Source organism: Balaenoptera ricei, chromosome 4 (genome assembly GCF_028023285.1).
Source record: "Balaenoptera ricei isolate mBalRic1 chromosome 4, mBalRic1.hap2, whole genome shotgun sequence".
In the NCBI taxonomy this organism is placed as follows: domain Eukaryota; kingdom Metazoa; phylum Chordata; class Mammalia; order Artiodactyla; family Balaenopteridae; genus Balaenoptera; species Balaenoptera ricei.
This window is the reverse complement of record NC_082642.1, coordinates 15,403,648-15,430,719: the sequence shown is the minus strand read 5'-3', so window position 1 is coordinate 15,430,719 and position 27,072 is coordinate 15,403,648. Positions and strand designations below refer to the sequence as shown.

The window sequence follows — 27,072 nt, the reverse complement described above, 5'->3', positions numbered from 1 at the left end:
CTGGTGATCCCAGGCCTCGTGCCTTCTGCTGCATGCAGGCGGCCAAACACCGTATCAGAATGTGACCACTCCTCGGGGTCTTGAGTAAAAGTACAACAGTACAGACAGACTCAGGTTGAAGGGGCAGAGGTGGAAGCAGATTTAGTAGGTAGAGATTCTCTTCCCTCCTTAACCCTTTCTTTCCAACTCCTTCCCACCCCTACCATAGAGAGATTTTGGTAATATGCATAATAATGCATTGGAGTTATATTGTGAGACATGGCCAATTAGCAAGATGTTAGTCTTGTAGATTCCCCAGTCTTACGAGTAAGAACTAAAGCCTCTTCCAACATGGCTCTGTAAGAACCTTCCCCTTGGTAGAAAAGATAGAGGGGATCAATGGCAGGGAAAAGGAAGAAGAACAGAAAGAGAAAAGTCTCCCAGATGCCTAAGTGAGGAGTGGGGACTCTGCATGAACTGAATACTGGAGAGGGACTCAGTGGGAAAAGCATAGAGGTATTTGGCACCATACAGGACTCTGTGTGTTTAGGTACATGTGACAAATCCTTATTTACTAACATCTGTAATATACCTGCTATGTACCCAGTGCTTTAAACATATTAACCATACAAGGGGTGTTGTTTTCTTCCTTTAGGAGATGAAGAAACTGAGGCTTAGGTATTACATAACTTGCCAGTCCTAAAATGAGAATGATTTATTTACAATTAGAAGTAGAGGTAGGATCTGAACAGTGGGCAACAGAATCTATAGTCCGACTTTCTCCACCAATCGTGCTGTCTAGTTTATGCTAACTGACAGTTTCAAAATGCCAATATAAAAGGATATGGGGTTTGGGACTTCCCTGGTGGTCCAGTGGGTAAGAATCCGCCCTCCAACGCAAGGGATGCAGGTTTGATCCCCGGTTGGGGAACTGAGATCCCACGTGCTGCAGTGCAACTAAGCCCGTGCGCCACAACTACCGAGCCTGCATGCTCTGGAGCCTGTGTGCCACAACGAGAGAGAAGCCTGCACGCTGCAACTAGAGAAGCCCGTGCACTGCAACAAAAGATCCCACATGCTGCAACGAAGATCCCACGTGCTGCAACTAAGACCCGACACAGCCAAATAAGTAAGTAAATAAATAAATATTTTAAAAAAACTTGCTAAAAAAAAAGGATATGGGGTTTAAGTGAATACTGTAATGTTTCTACTTTTAATATCACTGCAAACATACAAGAACAAACAGCTTATGAAATCATTCTCAAAGGTTTAATTAAAATCCATATAGCATTTAACATGTATAGATGTTTAAACTCTTTCAGTGATTCATACATTTTAAAATCCTTTTGCACAACATTTTGAGGCTACCTTCATGCTAGAAATGTACAAATGTACAGCTTAACACAAAAATACATTCGGAGTCCATTCCAATGCAAGTTTAAAACACTTTAATTGCAGACAATGTAAAGATATTTAAAAAACAAAAACTACAAAATGAGCACATAAAAGTCTTCCCTTTTGAACTTTTAATAAAATACTGCTCTGTATAAGATCTAATGAAAAATTCCAGTTACTTATAAAATACTTATGTGAGGAAAGAAAGGAATTAAGATATATATGTATGAATTATACTTACTTACGTTGTTTAAAAGAACAAAATGTTGGAACACTTTGATGATATAGTATACTATCTATTACTCATATATCAAAATAGATGAAAACACTCAAAGAAGCAACTGGGTGCAGGCAAAAGAAAATGTACGACACTTAAGGCAAAAAAAAGCCCCCAAGCTCCAAAACAAACAAAAAAGTCCTTTAACTGTAAGGGAAAGAAAGGAATAAGAGAACTTAAAGCAAACTGAGGACCAAATTCTCATTCTTATTACTTTATGAGAAAACAGTATGAGGATTTGGCTCAAATTAGTAAAACATCTACAGAAACTTAATTATTTGGCCTGGGCAATTTAATAGTATACCAATTGCTGAAATAATAGCAATAGGTGTACTGTTGAAAAAAAATTAGTTTTTACAGGTTTAACTACGTAAAACTTTATCTGTTGGAAACCAGAGTGTCCATCATGAATTGCACTTGAGATGGCCGAATGCGACTGAGCAAGGCATTACTGCTGGTTCACTGACACACACACACACACACACACACACACACACACACACAAACACAAAAAGCAGCTATGGATTGGTGATATTCTTAACTACGAAAACTATTTTATACCTGTTTTTTCTCTCCCTCTAAACAAAGGATCAGTGGTGTTGGAGTTAAGTTGGTGAAACTTCCGCCTGCCCCCGTTCTGTCTGTCTCGACGCTGTCTCACACTGCTCCCTGGCAGAAGACGGAGTGGTCTGATGGGAATCTGAACCAGCTCTGTCTGAAACATATTCATTTCTGGAATTTTAAGCATTATCCTAACTAGGAAAGGAAGCTCCTGCAAAAAAAACCACTGTTTCACTGACAAAACTTCTGAAATAAGAACACTGCCAGTTTGAGTTCTATCACTGTCTCTAAAAAAAAATAAGGGAATTTCTGTGATTCATTTCTTTTTAAAGGTTGAGAATGCCTGTCATGGTCATTCCTCTCCAATAAATTAATTCTCCTCCACAGTAAAAACACAATTTGGAAGCAAGATGGTGCTAAGAAATATAGCAAACTCAAAAAGCTGGGAGATTGTACACAGTTGCTTTAAAAAAGGGCCTCTGGACAATGAGATGAAGCATATTACAATGAACTTCAATGGACAGCTGGACACTCCTAGCTATCTTAAAGGTATAAATTAGACAATCACTATGAAAATGTATGATTTATTAATACAAATAAAACAGATGATTTAAAAGTGAGTGAATAAAAAAGACCCTGCAACTTATCTATTTCCTTGACCTAGAAAGATATAGTCTAAAAATGCAGTGTTGGATAGGTCTTATTTAACTGTTTCCTTCTTCCAACTGCCTCCCTCTCTGACCCCTCCCCCCAAAATCTAGATTAGTTTGAAAAATATCAGTCTAAAACCAAAGCAATTACCTGATTACAGAAAAGGAAATAAAAAAACAAAAAACCTGCATCAAGAGTTTTTCATCTCTCCCACCAACAGGAAAAAAAAGATCTCCTTATCTTTTTAGTTCTAAAAGAACCACTTATCCCTCTGAACAGCAAGGAAAGTCTTAAACTGAAACCAAGACACACACAGAGGTGAAATTAATTTTTCAGGCAACTGAGTCTCAGACGTTTAAGACTTGGGTCTACATGATGTTTCAGTCAGTTAATACAGCCTATCTGTAAAATTATAAAGCTCAGGTAACGTAGGAAACGGTGAAAAGGAACAATGAGACTGAAGGACCAATATTCAAAATTCACTTAATTTGCGCAAAAAAAAAAAAAAAGGAAAAAAAACTTTACTGAACAAGGATATTTAGAAGTAATGTTTCAGCGAGGAGAGGAAGGTTTAAATACATTTAACTGCTCTTATTACGTGGAAACATGAAGTATTTTGGGGAACCTGCTCTTCTGTGCCCTATACAGCCCATGGTTTCCACAGAAAGGCCGCAACAGATTCAACAGTTGAATGGGCCTATTTCTAAACTCTGGGGTATTCTGAGTCTGCACCATCCAAAAAAGGAAAAACTGTTAAGTTTCCCAGTCTATTAGTGGATCTAGTCTCCTCAAGATTGTCATGAGATAAAAACAGTCTCTGCCTCTTATATCCTCCCCAGAGAGGGCACATCTACTGCTCTCAGGCCCACATTTAGAACAGGTGTACAAGGTGAAGAGAATATAGATGAATGCCTGACACTATCTAGTCATTATGGAGCTCTCTTCCATTTTAATCTCTCGTTAGTCTTGACTTTTAGAGTAACACATTTTTTAAAAAGAGAAGAAAGAATGAAAAGAAAACACTTGTACTGCCGATCCGCCTAGAACTGTCAGCTTGCTTTACTTGAATACTGAGGAAACATCGTTATATGGGTTCAGTGGCACTGTGCTTACCAAAATTTCTCTTGGAGTTTTCAGAAGACGGCACATGCTCCTTCTTCTGGGCTTTAAAAAAGATGTGGGCTGTACACTGTTTATAGAGGGGTCACAGAGCAATGATGAGTGAGGCAATTCTTGAATGCTGGAGTTTGTAAAGTTACATAAGGTGAAAAATATGATACACTTTAAAGGAGTAAGAGGTTGGCATAATCTTATCATCACAATCTAACTTTTTTGTATTGTGTGCCCCAAATAGATGTTCCCTTAAAAAAAAAAAAAAAGTTCGTGAGGCAGTAAGGACAAACACTGAGAATTACTTGAGCCTCATTACTCAAGATCCCATTACAGAGAAACAAATATTCCCCAAAAAAGAAATTCTGGGAACCAATGAACATCTGAATCTAGGAAAATTAATAGAAAATAAAATCACAGAAACTCACATGACTGTGATAAATGACAAATAATGAACATTTATCTCTTACACTAAAGGCACTACTAATATACAAATATCCTATTAACATTTAGAGAAACTCTAACATTTAGCAGTTAGAGAAAGAAATCCATTTAATCCAATAGTAGCATTTTTAAAAACAAACAGACGAAGACTCATGGCAGAGTTTTCAGTGAGCCAAATGAAACTAAATATAATAATAAGCAGTTCCAAACAAAGATTGTTGTTCCTACTTTTAAAAAAGTATGATAACTTACTTCCTTAAAAATATAAGCATATCACAAAAATGAAAGCACAAACATACATATAAAAACTCAGCCCCTGGTACCACTGAGACATTTTCATAAACTCTAAAATAATTTCAACAGCTACAGCTTGAACAATACACACCCACACGTGACATGCAAAGACAAAATGCCAGAGTCCCTGGGCAGTTCAGCATAAAGCTAAAAATATGGAACGAGAATGAGACGGGCACTTGTCATATAAATAATGTACAGTATACACTGATGGTGCCTGTGCACACCTTGGAATTTTTTAAAAATTTAGAATTTCATCAGTTCCAGGAAGCACTACACATGGACCAACAATGGAGCTCTCATGTATGTTTAAGTAAGCAGGTAAAAAGCTATACAAATTGATAACACAATTTATTTTAATTAACAACATGATTAATATTTTGTACTTTATCCTATTAGAAGATTAATTTGTAATCATTATACCCTGTAGATTTTGAAACTTAATTTTATTAGAAATTACTAATGCTGGTTCTTGAATAATCTAAAAAATTGTCATTATTTACTCAAATCTAGATTGCTATTTATAATTCTAAGCAGTTAAATGAAATATTCTGATCAGTATTCTGAAGTTGCTTTGGTACAAAATTGAGAATAAAGCAAAACTGGCAGCACCACCACAAGTGTGATCACTTCACAGCAGGTCCAAAGGACCCTCAGATATAATAAAACATAAGTTAAAATACCTATAAATAAGAGCCATTCTCCTGACACTTCTGCTACATCATTAAAAAGAGAAATAAAATCCACATTCAGTAAATTATACTTGAGGCCCAATTTTCATGCTCCATTTAATTATCCCTCAATGATAGTGTAAAAAATGTTTATAATTATTGCAATATGATGTCTAATTCATAGTTTAGGATGCGTCTAATGATGAAGCCAATGGTTAGAGTGGTACATTTGAATGCTTAGTCCACTGATATCATTTTAACACAAGGTTGAATGTAGTCTTTTTTTACAGCTTTATTGAGGTATAATTGATGTAAAACAAATTGCACATACTTAAGATGCACAATTTGATGTATAGTCTTTTAAATAGCATGAAAAGTGCCTGACAACTAAACATTTTAAAAATTTTAATTGAAATATATTGTTTTAAAATAGTACACTGTAATTTTTTATGAGACACAGATATGGATTTATAAAAAGGTGGGAGGAAAGGAATGAAATTAATTTAATTCCAAGTACCAAATTTATTCAGAAGGTTTAGAAACTCCAAAATTGACAGCCAGTTTTCTTGATTTTCTTCTTGAGGAGCTTGGTGTTGACTTATGGTGAGACACACTATGGCCTGGGGAGGCAGCTTCAACTTGAAAAGGAGACGCAAGTTGAGTAATCTGAGAGGACTTTAAGGAAGCTGATAAACTCTCCTGTGGAATCACTTTGGTGACATCAGAAGACGCTGACTGGCTAGTCTGAAGTAGGGTGGCTTGACAACTCTGGGCATCCTTGTTCTCAAAGTTCTTTTTGCTTGCAACCCTTTTTTTAGTTACCTTTGAGGAATAAAAGCATCATTAATTAACAATGTAGACCAAAAAAGCTAGTGTCAGAAAATACCATAAACCATGCTGCTAATACTTGTCAATCACTGCTGACTTGTGACTTCCACTTACAACCTCCAAACCAGACTTTAGAAATTCAAGGAATATGGTTACAAATAAAATATTTAAAAATTATCCATAACTTAAATATAAAGAAAATTCATATTCCTGATTTTAAATCCCTTTGTTCTAGAAAAGGATGTTATTACTTGTTGCAATTATTATTATCTATTAGAACACAAACTCAGACAGCAGGGAACAGGTCAGACTGGTCACCACTGGTCAAAATATATTCTCAGTACTCAGACCAGTAATGAATGGACTTCTAGTTGGCACTGAATAATTACTGAATATACAAAATTTTATCAATGGTCTTTGAGCAGTGAGAAACTGATTCTCTTAAAAAAATATAATAATTCTCTTTCAGGTCTCACCTGTAGAGGTATGAACTGATTGTGCACACCAGCTGGCATTCCTCCAGCCATGGGCATGGTCCCAGCATATGAAGTATGATGGAAGGGCTTCCCAGGAACTGGCACTGGTGGTCCCCATGGCATTGAGCCAAAGAGATGAGATGATGAGGGCATTATATTAGCTGTTAAAAATCATGGAAAAGCTGTTTTAGTAAAATGGTATCATAAAAGCCTTGAAATTTAAGACCTCCTTCTGCTACCCTTTTTTGGCTTTTTTCGCTTTGGCAAAGGGCATATACACTTAATTTCTGATTACCCTTGCTTACAATGTTCAACCTCAGGAGCCCCTTAAGGACTGTGAATCATCTACAGAAGTCAGCTTATCATTATGCTGTCTGGCCTACGAAGGCCAATAGTACCATATACTGATATAAGCTTTAGGAATATTTGTAATAATATTTTAAAAAATAATAAAAGGGTCATGAAACTGTCCCTTGGGGGAGAAAAGCCAGGGCACAAAGAGAGAAATCTTAAGAATCTCACCTGCCCTCAATGCTAAGTTGCTTCCATAGTGATCCCAGCCTACAAAAAAACCAAAAAAGCTCAAGTCTTGAAATCTGATCACTTTCATATAACATGTAGAATCTTTTTCCCTATTCTAATATTTGTAATTCAAGAATTTTAAAAAAAATTTACATTTTCTTATTAAAAGCGCCTTGAATCAGTGGTTCCCAAGACTGATTTGTGTATCTGAATCACACAGGGAGCTTATGAAATACAGATTCCTGGGCAAGGCTCCAGACCTAGTACATCAGACTCTGAGGGGCCCAGTAATCTGTATTGTTAATAAGCTCCACAGGTGACTCTTCCGCAGTCAGCATCAGTGCAACATTTGGGAACTACTGCATTAAACAATGACAATCGAGACACCAGCACATTGCCACCAAAGAAGGTATGTACTGTGCTCAAACCTTCCTTTTAAAGAGAGAAAAAGGCAGCCAGAATTATAAGACAGTATAGCTTAACTAAAACTCAGCTACTTAAAAAATGTTTGGATCAGGAGAGAAGAATCATAATATATTTCAATGTTATGAATTACAGATGTAAAAATTCCAGGATAAAGAACAGTTTTAATATGAAACACACTAGTAAGATTTAGAAAATTATGTGCAACTTTGGTGGCAGTTATAAGACCAAGAAAATCTATTTAAAAGATGCTATAGTAATCTTATGCATAGGTCAACTCAACCATTTCCCAAAATCACTGTCCTAAATATAAACTATATTTTTCTCCATTGGGACCCTTTCATACCATAAAGTGGAAATCTATAAAATAACTTTAAAATCTTAATCTGATGCATAAGTTGTTTTCTCCTGATTAACATTCAAATCTCATGGCTTTTATATCATATATTATTATTGGAACACTGGAGAGCACAAAACCAAAAGAACTCCAATTAAACTTTAAAATTCTAGGTAGGTAAAAATACACTAATAAACATGATATAATAATGAACGTAAACATAATAATCAACATTAAAAAGGTAAAATATCAAGCTATAAAATATTGACAATAAATGGGAAAACAATCATTCCTTTTAGATAATATATTCTCATAAGACAAATCCTTTTTGAGAGAAGCTTGTGGGCAGACCTTTAGGTAACCTGCATGAACTAATTACTTAAAATTAATTGATATATAGTTGCTGGATTCATTTTTGAAAGTGAAAAAGCAGTTAAATTAGATTTTCCAGGTTATAGTGGACTTACTACCTTGAGCTATATGAAAACTTCAGATCCACTGTGCCATAAAAATTTTATGACTAAACATTGTTTATACAGGCAAAGGAATGCCAGTGTAGTACAGTAACAAAATTGTGGGCTTTGTAATTAGATATATTTGCTTTTGAATGCTACTACTGCTACTTAGTAACTTACGACCTTAGACAAATTGAATTTTTAAACAAATCAAAGTAAAGAGAATTATACACATACATATCGTAATAAAAAGGGTTTTCAACATAATATAGCAGTCATCTGGTCCATCCCAGGTTTAACTGTTTTAGCTGTTTATTTCCAAACTGTTCAATAATTTGCTTATACTGCTAGTTGATTTTTCAATTTTAGGCATTTTTAGACTTCCTGTTATGCTAGATCAAAATTCAGTTCTTTTATACCACCCCTCACTACTTACCCTGTCCTCCCAATGTAAGTATATTACAATGTTTGTTTAAAATTATAAACAGTGTTTATGATATGTGACTGTATAAATATTATTACTGCAAAGCCAAGTAGGGTACTCTGATTATGGTTTTTTTTTTTTTTGTAAAACTTAAAAAAAAAATTCTTTTAAGAGTAATTATCTTTTAAAAGCTCTTTAGTCTTCTATGTACCTATCCTTAAGGTGAGAGAGTATTAAGAAACACACATAGAGTAAGTTCAAAATCCCCTCCGCTCTTCATTTCCCTCATCACCAAGGGCAGTTTCTTTCAAATCCACAGCTTCTTATTCCCTTCATCTCTGTTTTTTCTTCCCACACCTCCCCCAACTCCCTACAACCACCCCCCCGCCCCCCCGCCCCCCGTCCCTGTGTTTTTGATGTCTACCTTAAACCCAAATTCATGCATTGGCAGCTACTGGGCTGCCCAAAACAGAGAACAGTCCTTCCTACTCTATCTAGCCACACTATAGACTGTAGGAGGGCAAATGGTATTTTTAGATGAACCTGCAGGCTCTGGTTTCAGGCTTACTTCTCACAACTCCTTAAATTACCTAAACATTTTGGTAATTTTTTTGGTTTCCTCAAAATGATGCTTCTTAAAAGAACTTTCTAAAAACAATATAATTCAATAACAAATACTTAGAAGAGCAAAATACCTTACCAGTAGGTTGGGGAAAAACTGGAGGAATGGTTCCAGGTGGTACAGCAGGAGGATAACTTGGAAATATTGGTGGAGGCAAAGGGAAATTCACTCCTAAGGAGCCCTATGGAAGTATTTAAAAGTTATAAAACAATGCAACAAAAAACATCGAGAGGGATTAATTAAAGATTTAGTAGACAATTCATGGACAGTTCTCACCAATTGTTGTAAAGCAAAAAGTGCAGCTTTTTCCTTGGCTTCATTTTCAGAATGGCACTGTGGCCCATGTACCAGTAAGCCGTTAGATAATTTTACCTGGCAAACTGTCATTGTCTAAAAAAAAGAACAGGAATGGTTATGAAGTTTTCTGTCCAGGAAGTCGACCTCCTCCTCCAAAGCTTAGTTTAAACAAATGGAATAATTTCATCTAACATTTTGTAAAAAAAAATTTAAGAATTCAAAAAAGGACTATCAGCTTAAGTTCTGGGTTATGATGCAAAAACTTTACAATTGTTGCTTTATCTTTCAATGTTTACAAAGTTAAAATGATCTCTAAGCTAGTTGAAGGACCAAGCATCATAATGTAAATGAAAGCCAGCAAAACTTTTTTCTTTGTATCTCAGATCAGGAAACTAGGTTTTCTACTTGTTTTGTATGTAAGATTTTATTGGAACACAGCCAAGCCCACTCTTATGTATCACCTATGGCTGTTTTCATACTGTAATTGTAGAGGTGAGTAGTTGTGACAGAGACCATATGGCCCACAAAGCCTAAAATATTTCCTATCTGGCCATTTATAGAAAAAATCTGCTGACCTCTGCTTTCCACCATCCTTTAAATAGCACATATTTCGCTAATATGAATTAACTGCTAAAATTTAAAAGACTCAGGGGTTCTGACTGATTTTATATTTAAATGATAATTCTTTACAGTATGTGCTTTTCTTTTATAAAAAAGATTTTTAAAAAATGTTACTTTTTCAAAAGGTAGCCATTTTTATGTAGTATTATTAGTTTAATCATGCTTTCTGCTTTAGGTGAGAATGTGTCAAGGATCTGGATATAAAAAGGAGAAAACAGCCTTCCTGCCGTGGTTCTCAAGGTGCAGTGTGGGGATCCTGGAGGTCCCTGAGCCCCTTTCTGGGGATCCTTGAGGTTCAAACTATTTTTATTATAATATGAAAATGCTATTTGCCCTTTTCACTCTCATTTTCTCGTAAGTATACAGAGAACAAAAAGTTCATTGATATAATTTCAGATTCTACATTGCACTAACTTTTAAGAAAATACCATGTTTTAATGTAGTATCAAAGAATATCCACAGTTATATGAAAAGGCTATTAAAATTTTCTTCCTTTTTCCAACTATCTATTTGTGTGAGGCCAGATTTTCTTCATATATTTCAACCAAAACCACGTATTACAAGAGATTGATAGTAAGAAGCAGATATGAGAACCTAGCTTCTCTATTCAGCTAGAAGATGGATAAGACTTGCAAAAAAGTAGAGCAATGCGACTCTTCTCATTAAATTTTTTTCGAAGTCATTTTTAATTAACAACATTAAAATTGTTTTTTTCAGTTTTAATTTTTTATTTGGTAAATATGGATATAACACAAGTAAACAAAAGTTCTTTGGGGTCCTCAAAAAAAAGATGGGGAGTTTCTGAGACCAAAAAGTTTGAAAACTGCTGCTGGAGAACAAGATCCCTAGCTCTATCAGTCTGAAGAATCTTGCGAGGCTACCTGCTGCCCAGGTTCCTCTATCAGTTTCTCTGAGGGGTCTGGTTAGGCATAAATGGAAGACCCAGAGTGAGAGGTATTAATCTATGCTGCTCATAAAGTCAAAAAAATCAGCTCCACTATATTATTTCTAGCTAAAGATTTTCAGTCAATTTATTTAAGCTCAGTGTTCAATAACTTATGTAAATGGAAGAACGGTAATATACAATACCTGTGGTGTTCTCAGAAAGGAGAAATCTGGTTGTGGCATTCCAACAAGGGAACAAATTCGAGAAAGTTCAGTTACTGGCGTGGACACAGGAGGAATCTGGCTGGCGGCAGGCCAGCACACACTGTCCACAGACTGAACGTTATGGTACTCACTAGCACTGTGAGGCTTGTTCATATAAGATGCTGCCAAAAAAGGGAAAATGACATATCCACATTCAATGATATCTCAAACTATGCAATTACGGCAGGGCTTTACAGAATAGCAAGGAGGACATTGTTAAAAAGTGAGAAGAGGGGCTTCCCTGGTGGCGCAGTGGTTGAGAATCTGCCTGCCGATGCAGGGGACACGGGTTCGAGCCCTGGTCTGGGAAGATCCCACATGCCACGGAGCAACTGGGCCCGTGAGCCACAATTACTGAGCCTGCGCGTCTGGAGCCTGTGCTCCTCAACAAGAGAGGCCGCGACGGTGAGAGGCCCGCGCACCGCGATGAAGAGTGGTCCCCACTTGCCGCAACTAGAGAAAGCCCTCGCACAGAAACGAAGACTCAACACAGTCATAAATAAATAAATAAATAAATAAAAGAACGTGAATTTCTAAAAAAAAAAGTGAGAAGAGGAATCTCCCATGAAGCAAATATAAGAACTATTTAGTTTTGCCTAAAATGACTAGAATTCAATGAAGATTTTAGATGATTACAATTAATTACTGATATATAATTAAGACAAAGATTTAAAAATATGATAAGTAGATGACTGCCAAAAATTAGCATCGTGAGAGGTTAATGACTACATAGTTATTTACAGGCAAAATCTAAACACGCAAATGGCTTTCTTGAGCTGATTTACAATTAATTCTTAAGTCCTGAGGCTTTAGCTTCAGTCTTCTCAAAATTCCATCCTACTTTCTGAGACACATGGATGAATGTTTTATTTGCTCTAAAATAATGTTTCTTAAAAGTTTTTCTGAAATTAAGTCTTTTAAGTGCCTTTATTATGATTTAAAAATTCTGAAAGTTCACATTCTTTATAATCAACAAACTCACGAACAGAACAAAAAGCACACCCCAGTGAAGAATGAATCTAAACCTATTACTGTTATAGATTAAAAAAAAGTTAAGTGGCTTGCCTGAAGTCACACATTAGTTCTATTACATGGGCTGGATACTGAGTTCTTGACTCTAAGGTAGATGATATTTTTCACTATACTGAAGTATAGTAAAAGTTACTTGTTTTTGACAGTGGGACCATATTTATCCAATATTGTTTTAAAATTTTATTTTGCTCTATTTCAAGAGCATATCTGTCCCTATGATAAATATTGTTTCCTGATAGTTACTGGAATTTTAAATTATTTATCCCAATACTCAGGGGAGCATAAATGAAGTTAGGCTCTGATTTTGATATTTAATAAACTCAGATTAGCTTATTTCAAAATGTTTTTTACCTCTCTGAGAAATTTCTGTCCCCAATCTACTTTTGCATGAGTCATTTTTCCTGGTAGGCTTTTGCAGATAATTAGACAGTCAAAATATTAAACTACAGGGGACGTAAAAGGTAGGTGTAATGATGGACATCTACTGAAATCCAGCTATGTGCCAGATGTTATGCTATAGGTTTCTTAGACTTAAGGTAAGTGCCCACTTTCCAGTGTGTGCCTCCATTAATTATTTTAAATTGATTTTACAGCTTCTTCTATTTTTATGTGGGTCATTTTAACATAATACTAATATCAATTATTGGCACCTATGATGTATCAGACACAGTGCTAACTGCTTTATATATGTCATACAATTATCACAACCATCATTTGCAATGTTATTTTATAGATAAAAGAATTTATAGAAGGGCTTCCCTGGCGGCGCAGTGGTTGAGAATCTGCCTGCCAATGCAGGGGACACGGGTTCGAGCCCTGGTCTGGGAAGATCCCACATGCCGTGGAGCAGCTGGGCTCGTGAGCCACAATTACTGAGCCTGCGCATCTGGAGCCTGTGCTCCGCAGCAAGAGAGGCCGCGATAGTGAGAGGCCCGCGCACCGCGATGAAGAGTGGCCCCCGCTTGCCGCAACTGGAGAAAGCCCTCGCACAGAAACGAAGACCCAACACAGCCATAAATAAATAAATAAATAAATAAAATTAAAAAAAAAAAAAAAGAATTTATAGAAAAGTTAAATAATGTATTTAAGTTACATAATCATTTTTAAATTACTGAGAAAAAGCTAAAATGTGAAAACATTTCCAGGTTTGGAATCTCCAGAATGAGTATCTGTAATAGTATAATTTAAGTAGTCACAAGGAGGGACTTCCCTGGTTGCGCAGTGCTTAAGAATCTGCCTTCCAGTGCAGGGGATGCCGGTTCAATCCCTGGTCAGGGAACTAGATCCCACATGCATGGAGCCTGCTGGTCGCAACTAAGGAGCACATGTGCCACAACTAAGGAGCCGGCGAACTGCAACTAAGGAGCCCACCTGCTGCAATTAAGACCCGGTGCAACCAAAATAAATAATAAAATAAAATAAATAAAATTAAATTAAAAAAATAAACTTATTAAAAAAAAAGAAATATTAAAAAAACGTAGTCACAAGAAGACATTTAGGGACTACAGATCTATTGGTTACATAGTTACATTGTTATATAAATGACACAAGTATAAAATTATACTCTTATTTGTTACTCTTAATTATACTTATCTTTAAAAATCACATGATTAAAAAATAAATGAACTGAATTTTTGAAGTGATTGGTTATTAGTATTAGTACTTAGCTTACTTACTTAATTTCTTACTTTGTTTAGGCTGTGAGGAAGATCCATATTCATCTCTTCTATTAGAGGAAACAGTGACTTCATTACCAAATTGTTTCATCTCATTCTTATGGTCCACAGTGTCAGAGCCATCAATTTTTAGAATTTCTTTAAGCATCCGAGTTCCCTTCTGTTTTGAAAATGATTGGTATGGAGATAGTGGGGATAGGGGAGAAAAGTTAAAAGTTACAGACCTTACTGATGTTTCTTTTAATAAGTTCCATTGTTAAAAATTAAGACGATAACTACATTCAGATAGAGAATAAGGAAAATAAATAGAGTTGAAAAAAAAATTTCACGTTTCCTGGCAAAGAAACAATACTTATCATTCTGCTTAACTTTTGACCAAACTGTCTAGTGGCAATGTTTGAAAAGCAAGGGAGCTATGGTGGCTAAACTGCCCAGGGCAGCCTGATCTTTCTCACAGGATGACAATAATAATGCCACACACCAGTCTACATAAGAGAAAGTGTTTTAACTGTTGCACAGGGTATGTATGGCTAACAGTAATGAAATTACCAGTGTACAAGCTCTTACAAAATACGAACCATAGCAAATGACTGTGGTGACAAATGTTCTTCGCTTGGAGGCTCTTTATGATGAGATGACTGTACTTCATTTTCTTTGGAGATATTCAAGGATGCTAAGAAGTTCTCAATTCCAGGATTAGGCTAAAAGAATAAATATTTTGTGCATGAAGATGAAAGCACAAGGACACGAAAATAGTTGAGAGTTTTATGTACAAAAATGATCATTTAATTTTCACTCAATCGTCTTCCCAGGTGTTAAAGTTTGGGAAGAGAACTTGAATAAACAGTCTTTTAGCTGATCAATGGCATTTGGATAACTAGTTTCAACCTTTTGGTTTTCTGAGACTTCTGCTCTTTCATTTCTCTTCAAAAGCTTAACACTACATTTGGCAGGCCCTTCAAACGCCTGTAAAAGAGGAAGAATGAGTTTTTGTGCAAATAAAATGATAATTCCGACTTAATAGTATTCTAACTAAATTGCTGCAAACTTTTTAATGTGTTATTTTCTCTTTTATACCATGAGAAAAAAGGGGGCCCATAAACTTGATGAGGGAAAAAATTCCACCTTTACTTTCATTAATTTCTAAATGAGACTTAGCATTCCCTTCAATTATGAATGCAGGCAATAAAACACAATGGTGGTGATTCTAATGGTATTTCAATATTACTGGTTTTCTTTCAAATCTTATGTATTTTACTGTAGCATTAAAACTATTATTCTGAGAAAGAGTCCATAGGCTTCACCAAAGAGGTCCATGGCACAAAGAGTTTACGAACCCCTTCTCTAGAAGAAAGGAAACTATAGCATAAGAGTTGCAGAAAGAGATGACTCTGAAAGTCATGCAATTCAACCCTTTATTGGTATCTAAAAATTAATGGGCTGAGAACCTGTTATGTGCCAAGATATCTGCTAAAGTATCTTTTATAAATGTAATATATTATAGCTTATAAGAGATCTAATTTTTAAAAACTTTGTGTTATATAATATGCATATAAAAATGCACATAAGTGTACATAGATATTTTTAGACTTAAAATGTTTTTTTGATTATAAAATACATACATACTCCTTATCAAACAACAAACTATAAAATAAAACATAAATGATCTCAGTTTCCCCCATTAACCTAACTCCACAGAATCAACTGTTAACTTTGCCATGTTGGTACATATACTTTCACTGAATATACATATTTCTACATATTTTATACATATAATGTACCCACATATATTCATATATGTAGGTATGTTTGTATGTATTTATGTATATATAGACTATATATAATGAGAGACACAAGTGATATATTTTTATCTCCATTTTAAAGATGAAGAAATTGAGGCTGTGAGAAGTGTAGTGAATTGCTCAAGGCCACCTAGCTGTTAAATGGCAGAACCAGAACTTCAGGTATCTCTAGTTCCAAATCCTGGACTCTAGCTGTGCAACCTCCCATCCAAGTGACTGACAGGCTCAGCAACCCTCTTGTCATGCACTTTATGAATCTGGCTGAAAGGGCTGCAAAATTCAGTCAGATGCTACAGAGCCACCAACTACAATAAAAAGTGGGCTACTAGCATAGCGCAGGGAGATCAGCTCGGTGCTTTGTGACCACCTAGAGGGGTGGGATAGGGAGGGTGGGAGGGAGGGAGTGAGATGCAAGAGGGAAGAGATATGGGGACATATGTATATGTATAACTGATTCACTTTGTTATAAAGCAGAAACTAACACACCACTGTAAAGCAATTATACTCCAATAAAGATGTTTAAAAAAAAAGAAAAAAAAAAGTGGGCTACTAGAAATGTGATTTTAAGAAGCTTACCTGCCTATTTGATATTTTTTGTGACCGACTCTCAGTTTTAGGACTCTTACACTCTTCTTTAACTAGAGACAAAAAACCAGAAATTTTGTTAAATGAAATTTGCTGCACACCAATTAAATTTACCAAGTATTTACCATAGCAAGGCACTGTGTAAAAAATTCACAGAATTCCAAGGAGACAAAGGCCCTGATCTTGAGGAACTTATTATTTAGATGAGGGTGAGAAGATAAACTCACAGATGACAACAATAAGGGAAAAAGAAAAGTGGCATCTAATTGAACCTTGCAGGACGGCAGGTTTCCAAAGGGCAGAATAAGAGGCTAAGTATTCCAGCAAAGAAAATAATAGGAGAAAAGACAAATAATAGTAGAAGCAGAAAGCAAGGAATATTTGTGGAACTAAAAACAGACCAGTTCTGCTGGAGGTTGAGGAGTATAATGCAGCTTAACTGAACTAGAGAAGCAGGCTGCAGCCACAATCTGCAAAGGACTGAAGACTATAGAATTATATTGGTAGGCAATGGGCACAATCACAGAAAGGTTTTGAGCTGGTAGGAACCTGATCAGAATTGTGCCTTAAGAAAATTATAATATGGCAGTGGCTTATTAGCTAGGTAGAAGGAGTAAGAGACCAATTAGGAAGCTATTTTTGTATTCCTGTTAAGGGGAAATGACGGGAACAGAAAGAAAGTGAAAAGGATGGATTAGAAGAGGAAGGAGGAAAGGGAAAAAAGAAGAAAGGAAGGAAGAAGGGAGAGAGGGAGAGACAAAAGAGGAAAGAGAGGATGAGGAAAGAAGTAAGGGGAAGGGATGGAAGGGGGAGGGAGGGGATGGAATGAGAGAGGAAGGAAGGGACAAAGATGGGAAGGAAAGGGAAGAGAGGGAACAGAGAGGGGAAAAGAAAGGAAGAGAGGAAAGTAAGGAAGAATTCTTGTAAAAAGGAGGAAAATTAAAAGTGACACCACTGCTATTCAACATTGTACTGGTGGTTTTATCCACAGCAATTAGGCAAGAAAAATAAATAAAAGGCATCCAGATTGTATAGGAAGAAGTAAAACTATCTCTATTTGCAGAAGTCAAAAAAATTAGGGCAAATAAATAAGTTCAACAAGGTGGGAGGATGCAAGATCAATATACAAAAGTCAGTTTTATTTCTATAAATAGTAATGAACAATCTCCCCCCCACCAAATTAAGAACACAGTTCCACTGACAATAGTATTACATAGAATAAAATACTTAGAAATAAATTTAACAAAAAAAGTTCAAGACTTGTACACTGAAAACTACAAGACATCATTGAAAGAAACAGAAAGGCTTTATATTGCTAAATGACAGTACTACCCAAAGTGGTCTACAGATTCAGTATGATCCCTATAAAAATTCCAGCTGCCATATTTGCAGAAATAGACAAGTTGATCCTAAAATTCATATGGAAATGCAAGAGACCAGAACAGACAAAATAATCTTGAAAAAGAAAAACAATGTTGGAGGATTCAAACTTCCCAATTTCAAAACTGATAACAAAGCTATGGTAATGAAGACGGTGTGTTGTTCACAAAAAGATTGCATATAGATAGTTGAAATGGAATTGACAAACTAGAAATAAACCCATACATCTATGGTCAGTTGATTTCTGACAAGGGTGCCAAGACAATTCAATGGAGTGCAAAGAGAATTCAATGGGGAAAGAACTGTCTTTTAGCAAGTAGTTCTGGGACAACTAGATATCTACATGCAGAAGAGTGAATATGGACCCCTATCTCATACCATGTATATACTTATTCAAAAATGAAAAAAAGACCAAAACGTTAGAGCTAAAACTATAACACTCTTAGAAGAAAACATAGGTGTAAATTTGTGTGACCTTGAATTAGGCAATGGTTTCTTATATGATACCTAAAGCATAAGCAAACAAAGAAACAGTAGAAATAAATAGATAAATTGGACTTGATGAAAACTAAAAACTTTTGTGCTTCGAGGACACTAAAAAAAGTTAAAAGACAACCCAGAGAATGAGAGCACATATTTGCAAATCAAATATCTGCTCAGCATATAGGATACAGAACATAAAAAGAAGTCTTACAACTCAAGAATAAAAAGACAACCCAATTTTAAAATGAGCAAAGGATTTGAATATATATTTCTCCAAAGAAGATATACAAACAGACAATAAGCACATGAAAAAATGTTCAACACTATTAGTCATTAATGAATTACAAATGAAAACCACAAGGAGACTCTACTTTACATTCACTAGGATGGCTATAATAAAAAAGATGGATAATAACAAGTGTTATGGAGGATGTAAAGAAATTGGATCCTCCTATATTGCTGGTGGGAATGTAAAATGGTACAGCTACTTTGGAAAACAGTTTGGTAGTTCCACAAAAAGTTAAGCATAGAGTTAACACATGACTCAGTTATTCCATTCATTCATATATACCCAAGAGAACTGCAAACATACGTTCACACAAAAACTTGTACATAAACATCCACAGCAGCATTATTTATTACAGCCCCAAAGTGGAAACAATCCAAATGTCCATCAATGGATGAATGGATAAACAAAATATAGTATTCATACTATAGAATATTGTTCAGCTGTAAAAAGGAATGAAGTACTGATACATGCTACAACATGGATGAACCCTGAAAAGATTATGCCAAGTTAAAGGAGCCAGTCTCAAAGGTCACATATTTTATGATTCTGTTTACATGAAATATCCAGAATAGGTCAATCCATAGAGGCAGAAGTAAATTAGTGGTTGCCAGGACTAGGGGAATCACTACTAATAAGTATGGTATTTCTTTTTGGGGAGATGAAATTGTTCTAAATTTAGACAGTGGCATTGGTTGTACAACTTTGTGAAAACACCAAAAAACACTGATTGTATACTTTAAAAGGATGAATTTTATCATGTATGAATTACAACTCAACAAAGCTGTTAATTAATACAAATAAAAGGAAGCAGTTAGCACCACAAGTATACTTTCTAATTCATAACTTACATTTTCTGTGAGGCTCATGTTTTCTTTGCTTAACACTGTTCTCATTAAAGCCAGATTTGTGATGTTGAGTTACTTGACTTATTTCTTGAGGTAGAACTGCACCCTGAAAATTAAAATTCTTATAAATGATTTAAACAAACTCTTAATATTAAAACTACTTCTCTTCTTCAATGCTTAATAAATACTTTATTATTTTTATAAAAGTTATAGAGCTCACTAGAAAAAGATTTAAGGAATGCAGAAAAGTACAGAGAATTTAAGAAAACCACTCAAATTCTACCGCCCCCAAATAACCATTATTAACATTATGATCACAACTCCAGACGTTTCTCTATGCATTAGTTAGATAGTAAGGTACACAGAAAACAATCATTTTACAAAAATGCTTTCAATAGAAAGAATTCAATCTAATTTTGTTTGAAGTTAATACAGAAACTAAAGATTAAACTTTAGGTGAATGTTTCTTCCTAACAGAAATATCAGCCTCTAAAGATCTCTCTAGATTTGCTTCAAAATAATCCTATCTCTGGGGTATGTGGGGATAGGAAATGAATAGGTATCATGGAAGAAACAGAACTGGACATGTTCAAGGTAAAGGATGGGTACATGTAGATTTATTATACTATTTTCTTGACTTCGTTATTTTAAAAATTTCCATTAGAGTTTTAAAAAATTCATCATTCCTGTCCCTATGTTATAAAAGTTGAAGATATTATTAGCCCTTTCACATCCTTTCCCGTAATACCTGATTTTTATTAATTAATATTTATAATGTCAAGGTTTTCAAATGCTGGAAGACTATTACCACTACCAGATAGCAAGACTGACTATAAAGCTACTGTAATTGAGACAGTGCATGAATGGACAAAATTAGCAAAATGACATGAGTAAGTTTCATATAAAGATCACAGCAGATCCTTTTGCTTTCTGATAGGGAGAAGAGGCCTGAAGGCAAAAAGAGACAGATAACTTGCCACAGCTGAAGTGGGAAGGGGAAGCAGAAGTAGGGGCTAGAGATGTTCAATACAAATTAATCACTTTACAATGATTACACAATTTTGCTTTTGGTGGGCCCTATTTATTTTTTTCTGAGCACAGACGAATGAACACTGGGTACAAAGGCACATCGTGTCTTAGTTGGCAGTGGACATGCTCTAAAATAGTTGTGATATGCACCAAAGTGTGAAGGAAGGTCTGATGAGCTCATATGCACAAGAACATCTAGGGTTCTTTACTCTTAAAAAAAAAAAGGGCCAAGAGACTTCCATCCACATAGCACAATGGCTGGTGGGGGATTCTGACTCTAAAGAAGGGAATTAGAACATCAGGATCAATAAATTGGTGTGAACGAATACTGTGTGTCTATTATGTGCCAGGCATGGTTAAGATGTACTTTGCATCCATTATCTTAACATCATTATAATAATGCTATAATCATAAAAATGCTACGGTGTATTTTGATTCCATGTTATAGAGGAGTAAACTGAGGCTCAAAGTGATAATGTAATTGGTTACAGAACTAAATAGGAGCTGATATCTGAGCTCTAACTCTAAAACCCAAGTTCACAGTACCATTTCAGAGAAACAGTGCCCTAAGTTTAATTAGAAAGAAAATATCCTACTTTTAAGTATGGTTTTTTGAGTTATTCTGTTTGATGTCTAAATAAAGCTATTTGTGTCAGTCACATTGTCATATTCTGCCAATAAAGACTTGAATGTTTTTTTTAAAGACTTTTTAAAAAAAAATAAATTTATTTTTGGTTGTGTTGGGTCTTTGTTGCTGGGCATGGGCTTTCTCTAGTTGCGCAGGCTCAGTAGTTGTGGTGCATAGGCTTAGTTGCTCTGTGGCATGTGGGATCTTCCCAGACCAGGGCTCGAACCCGTGTCCCCTGCATTGGCAGATGGATTCTTAACCACTGTACCACCAGGGAAGCCCTTAAAGACTTTCTGAAAGAGCAGTTTTAGGTTCACACCAATATTGAGAGGAAGGTACAGAGATTTCCCCTATACCTCCCGTCCCACACATGCACAGCCTTCCCCATTATCAACATTCCCACTGGAGTGGTGCATTTGTGACAACTGATGAACCTACAATGACACATAATTGTTACCCCAAGTCCTTATTTTACACTGGGTTCACTCTTGGTGTTATATATTCTATGGGTTTGGACAAATGTGTAACGACATGTATCCATCACTATAGTATCATACAGAGCATATTCAATGCTCTAAAAATCTTCTGTGCTCCACCAATTCACCTCTCCCATTCCCAATAATCCCTGGCAACCACTGATATTTTTACTGACTCTATAGTTTTGCCTTTTCCAGAAGCTTGAATACCTTTAAAAAAAAAAAATCATGTTGCGTTCTCTATAATTTGCTTATCAGATGAATTCCAGGCTGCTTATTAAGGCTTCATGGATATAAGTGTTATATGTGGTGGCTCATAATTCTTAGAATATACAGGAGATAGAACATGGGAGTGAGTGTTCAGCTGATATAAATAATGAAATAGCACCTAATAATAAGAGATGCATACAGAAGATTCTGAGGAAATACATTATCAAGTGTGGCGTTCCATCTCAAGGAAATTGGTGGTAATAGCTAGTAGACTTTTTGGCAGTGATAGAGGAAAGGGCATCCTAAGTGGAAGGAACAATGCAAACACATAATCTGAACTGGAAATTACCTGTTTATGGGAAAGGGAAAGTTAGGAGACCAATCTGATTAGAACAGACCATTTTACCAAATAGTTGACATACTTTATATAAGAACTATGCAGAGTTGGATTATACAAGGCCTAAATATTAGTTTGGGTTGAGGTTGAATTCCACTAGTATTAAACAGGGAGCCCTATACATTCTAGAGTATTTGAACAACACTAGTTGAGGGCTGGAAAAAAACCTCACAGTTCATCTAAGTCCAAGCCTTAATTTTATACACGAGGCCACAGAAGCCCAGGGAAATCAGATTTGTGCAACTTGAGGCACAAAACCTGATTTCCTGATTCTGAGTCTAATACCAGGTTTATCTTCACTACACTGCCACAGTGCATAAACTGAGTTCAAAAGCAGGAGTCCTTATTAATTAGATAGGTTGCTCAATTATGCCATGATTGAGCAACACTGGTGAAAGGACCTTTAGGAAAGATTAGGTAGGAAGTACTATGTAAGAAGGACTAGAAAGGAAAGACATAAGAAACAGGAAGCACAGATAGGAGATTAATCTAGGGCTGGGATGACAATTTAAGGTCCAGTTGTAAAAACTGAGAAAGGGTAAAAAGATTTGGGGACTCAATGCAAAAAATATTAGAGAGAAGAAGCAAAAATTTTTGACTTCATGCTTTTCAGATTATATGCCTGAGTAAATGGTTGTGTTAGAAAATAAGGATAAGAGAAGAGGCTTTAGATGAGGTCAGTTGTGAGATATCTTGAAGTTGAGGTGATGGCGGAGCATCCATCTATACCTGTCTTCTAGAAAGTTGGAGATATTGGGCTAGATCTTGATTGAGAGGTTGGAATTAGAGACATAGATTAAGTGGTAATTAGAGAAGTAAGAGCCAAAGTCACCAGTCAAGGAATAAGGCAAAAAGGAAAAGAAGACTGTTGCGTTTTGGGAAACAGCCCCCCGTGAAAGGCTGGAAGAACAGAGGTTAACAAAGAACCTGAACAAATAGGGAAAGGAAAGAGGAGAGACTCAGGGTAATGTTTTCTCTTAGAGCAAAACTCCTTGAAAGAATTACCCATATTTGCTGCCTCCAATTTCTCTCTTCCTCTTTTCTCTTAAACCCACTCTAATCAGTATTTTGCTCCTATCACTTAACTGAAACTGTTCTTGTCAAGGTTCCCAATGGCCTTCATGTGCTAAATTCTGTGCATAGTCAATTCTCAGTTTTCATCTTAATTGATCCATCAGCAGCGTTTGACACAGTTGATTACTCTGTTCCCTCTGACATCTGTTCTTCACGTGGCATCTAGAAACCAGCCTTCCCTGGTTTTCTTCCCGTCTCACCGGCCATTCCTTCTCAGTCTTCTTTGTTAGTTTCACCTAGTCTCGCTGACTCTTGAAGGATGGAATGCTCTAAGGCTAAGTTGTTGAACTTTTTTTCTATCTATCCACTTTCTTGGATATAGATAAATATAGATATATACACATATATGCACACACACATATGCACATATACACACATATATGTATATGTATATGTGTGGGTGTATATACATATATATGTATATAATGCTTCCCAAATTTCTCTCTCCAGCCTGGATAACATTGATGACCTTCAGACTCAATGTCCAACTCTACATCTCCACTCAAATATCTAACTCCAATAACTCTTCTTAAATGTTTAGCATATATCTCAAACTTACCAAAATTGAACTCCTGATCTTCCCCCACAAACCTACCAGATCTACAGTCTTTCCCATCTCAGTTAATAGCCCCTCTATCCTTTTAGTTACTCAGACCTTAAGAGTCACGTCCTTTAATACATTCTTTCTCTTTTACCCGCATATCCAATTCATCATCAGCTGGAAATCCCTTCCAAATATGTTTAGAATTTGACCACTTTTCACAGGGTCCTACTACCCTGGTCCAAGTCAATATCAACTCTATCCTGATGATTTCAGTAGTCTCTGAACTAGTCTCTGTTTCCACCTTGGTTCCTCTACATTTTATTCTCAAGATAGCAGGCAGAGTGATCCTATTAAAATATAAGTCAAATCATGTCACTCTGCTGTGCAAAACCCTCTGCTGATTCCCTATCTCACAGAGTAAAAGCCAATGTCCTTATAATGGTCCAGGAGGTCCTACATAGTATCAATCTCTTACCTCTCTAATTACATTTCCTACAACTCACCCTATTGATTCAGCCAAATGGTCTTCTTTCTCATCCTTGTGTATGCCAGGGATCACCACCCCCAACAGGGCCTTTGACTTTGTCTTGAATACTCTCCCCTCAGATATCTGTATATCCACTCTTCATTTCGTTCAAATCTTTGCTCAAATGTTACCTGAACATTCCACTTAAAACTGCAGGGGATTTCCCTGGTGGCGCAGTGGTTAAGACTCCACACTCCCAACGCAGGGGGCCCGGGTTCGATCCCTGGTCAGGGAACTAGATCCCACATGCATGCTGCAACTTAGAGTTCGCATGCCACAACTAAGGAGTCTGTGTGCTGCAACTAAGAAGCCAGTAAGTCGCGACTAAGGAGCCCGTGAGCTGCAACTAAGGAACCTGCCTGCTGCAACTCAGAAGCCCACGTGCCGCAACTAAGGAGCTGATGAGCTGCAACTAAGAAGCCCGCCTGCTGCAACTAAGAAGCCCATGTGCTGCAACTAAGGAACTGATGAGCCACAACTAAGGAGCCCACCTGGTGCAACCAAGACCCAGCACAACCAAAATAAAAAAAACCCCCGAAACCAGAAAACAAACAAAACAAATCAACAAAGCAAAAAAACAAAAACAAAAACAAAAAACAAAAAAAACCCCTAAAAAACCAACAACAAAAAAACAAAAACAGGGGCTTCCTTGGTGGCGCAGTGGTTGAGAGTCTGCCTGCTAATGCAGGGGACACGGGTTCGAGCCCTGGTCTGGGAAGATCCCACATGCCGCGGAGCAACTAGGCCCATGAGCCACAACTACTGAGCCTGCACGTCTGGAGCCTGTGCTCCGCAATGAGAGGCCCACGCACCGCGATGAAGAGTGGCCCCCGCTTGCCACAACTAGAGAAGGCCCTCACACAGAAACGAAGACCCAACACAGCCAAAAATAAATAAATAAAATATTAAAAAAAAAAGAAAATCATTAAAATATAAATACATGGTGTTTAAAAAAACAAAAACAAAAACAAAAACCCTGCAAAACCTTGCCTTCCCCCTCCCCAAAATTCCCTATCCTGCTTCCCTGCAATTTTTCTCAAACTTATATTATCATCTAATATACCATTTTTTTGGGGGGGGTCTTATTTATTGTCCTTTCCTCCCTACAGTATTAACTGTATGAGAGCCAGGATTTTTGTTTTGTTTGCAGCTATATTCTCACTGCATGGAACAATGCCTGGCACATGGTAGGCACTTAATAAATACATGTTGAATGAATGAATGATAAAAAAGCACTCTTGAGGAATTAGCCATATTAAATAAATAAGAGAAGAAAAGAGGGTTTAAAAATCTGGTATGGATTACATTTATGTAGAAAGATTTATGAATGATCTAAGGAAAACTTAAAATAGCATATTGGCAGAAGTGACCTGTGCATTGTAACTCTCACTTTTTTTTTTTAACTTTGTTTAGATTATTTTTCCCACTTTATTATTTATTTATTTTAAAACTGAAGTACAGTTGACTTACAATGTTGTTGTCACTCTCACTTTTTATTTTTACTTTACGAACATTCCCTTTGCTATTTTCCCCTCCCTAGTGCTGATGATGCCACCATCACGGGAGGACATTAGAATAAATTAGGCCCTCATGGTGCAGGCTACTGGTTTATAAACCTGAGAGGACATTCCTTTTTGACCTAAGCTGAGAAGTTAGGTTAGTAATTAGCAAAAAATGTAGTAGGAATTCATTCCTTTTCTTTTTCCTTTTTTTTTGGTGCCTGAGTCTACTCTTTTAGCAGAATTTCTTTCCTCTTCTTAAACTCTATCAAGGAATGTGAATTTGCTCATACACATTTAAGACAACCAACTGCCAGCATAAAGCTATACATTCAAGTGGAAGTAAGTTAATGAGTGCCATTAAAGCCTTTATTAAATAGAAAAATTGTCTACATTCTTACTCATTAGTCCAAAAACACATGTAGCCTAAGAGAACTAAGAAAATTCAAGATCAAAGTGTTATTTCTACTTTATAAGATTTCAGGAGGAAAATTAATCACTGCATACCTAAAAGAGAAATATAAAATAAATTTAAAAAAATTAAATGTCCATCAAGCAAGGTATACTAACCTTCTCTTGTAGAGGTGGCTGAAAGTGTTGAACCTTTCCAGATCCCTGTAAGGATTGCCAAATGTTGCAAAATTCATCATCATCTTTAGCAGGTACCTGGGAAAGTACAAAAAACTTCTTAAGGAAAACTGAAACATGAAAAAATAAAGATTCAGATTAAAAATCAAATAATTTATTTATTAAAGCCATTTAGCAGTAGACAGGATATTTAAATTTCATTATCTGTTATCTCAGTTCTTTTTTTCTGGAGCTCAGTATAGTAATCATAAAAGTATACTGCTGGAGTGAAAATGTTCTTCTACAGATGTAATTGGTTATTAAAAAATATTTAAAGCATTACAAATGCTATAAAAGATTATACTGAATCAATATCCCACCAAAAGATTTTTTTTTTGGTCTTCCAGTATACTGGCATATTATCTTATTCAAGCTAACATTTAATAATATTTATTTAAAAATTTTTGGGGATTTCCCTGGTGGCACAGTGGTTA

The 27,072-nt window shown here is 36.0% G+C and overlaps 1 protein-coding gene across 3 annotated transcripts in view; it reads right to left on the bottom strand.

The window, feature by feature from the left end:
• Positions 1 to 1,291: 1,291 nt before the first annotated feature.
• Positions 1,292 to 27,072, bottom strand: part of XRN1 (5'-3' exoribonuclease 1) — a 100,612-nt gene continuing 74,831 nt past the window's right edge. The window contains exons 32-42 of one of the 3 annotated variants that reach the window (XM_059920173.1): positions 26,582 to 26,677; positions 19,632 to 19,734; positions 16,623 to 16,684; positions 14,823 to 14,945; positions 14,245 to 14,404; positions 11,477 to 11,658; positions 9,746 to 9,859; positions 9,548 to 9,650; positions 7,209 to 7,247; positions 6,687 to 6,847; positions 1,292 to 6,204 (exon numbers count right to left, since the gene is read on the bottom strand). In XM_059920173.1, the coding sequence (XP_059776156.1) occupies positions 5,905 to 6,204; positions 6,687 to 6,847; positions 7,209 to 7,247; positions 9,548 to 9,650; positions 9,746 to 9,859; positions 11,477 to 11,658; positions 14,245 to 14,404; positions 14,823 to 14,945; positions 16,623 to 16,684; positions 19,632 to 19,734; positions 26,582 to 26,677 (1,443 nt within the window). In that variant the 3' untranslated portion in view covers positions 1,292 to 5,904. The remainder of the gene's footprint in view (positions 6,205 to 6,686; positions 6,848 to 7,208; positions 7,248 to 9,547; positions 9,651 to 9,745; positions 9,860 to 11,476; positions 11,659 to 14,244; positions 14,405 to 14,822; positions 14,946 to 16,622; positions 16,685 to 19,631; positions 19,735 to 26,581; positions 26,678 to 27,072) is intronic. The other 2 variants (XM_059920174.1, XM_059920175.1) reach the window with 2 other exon arrangements.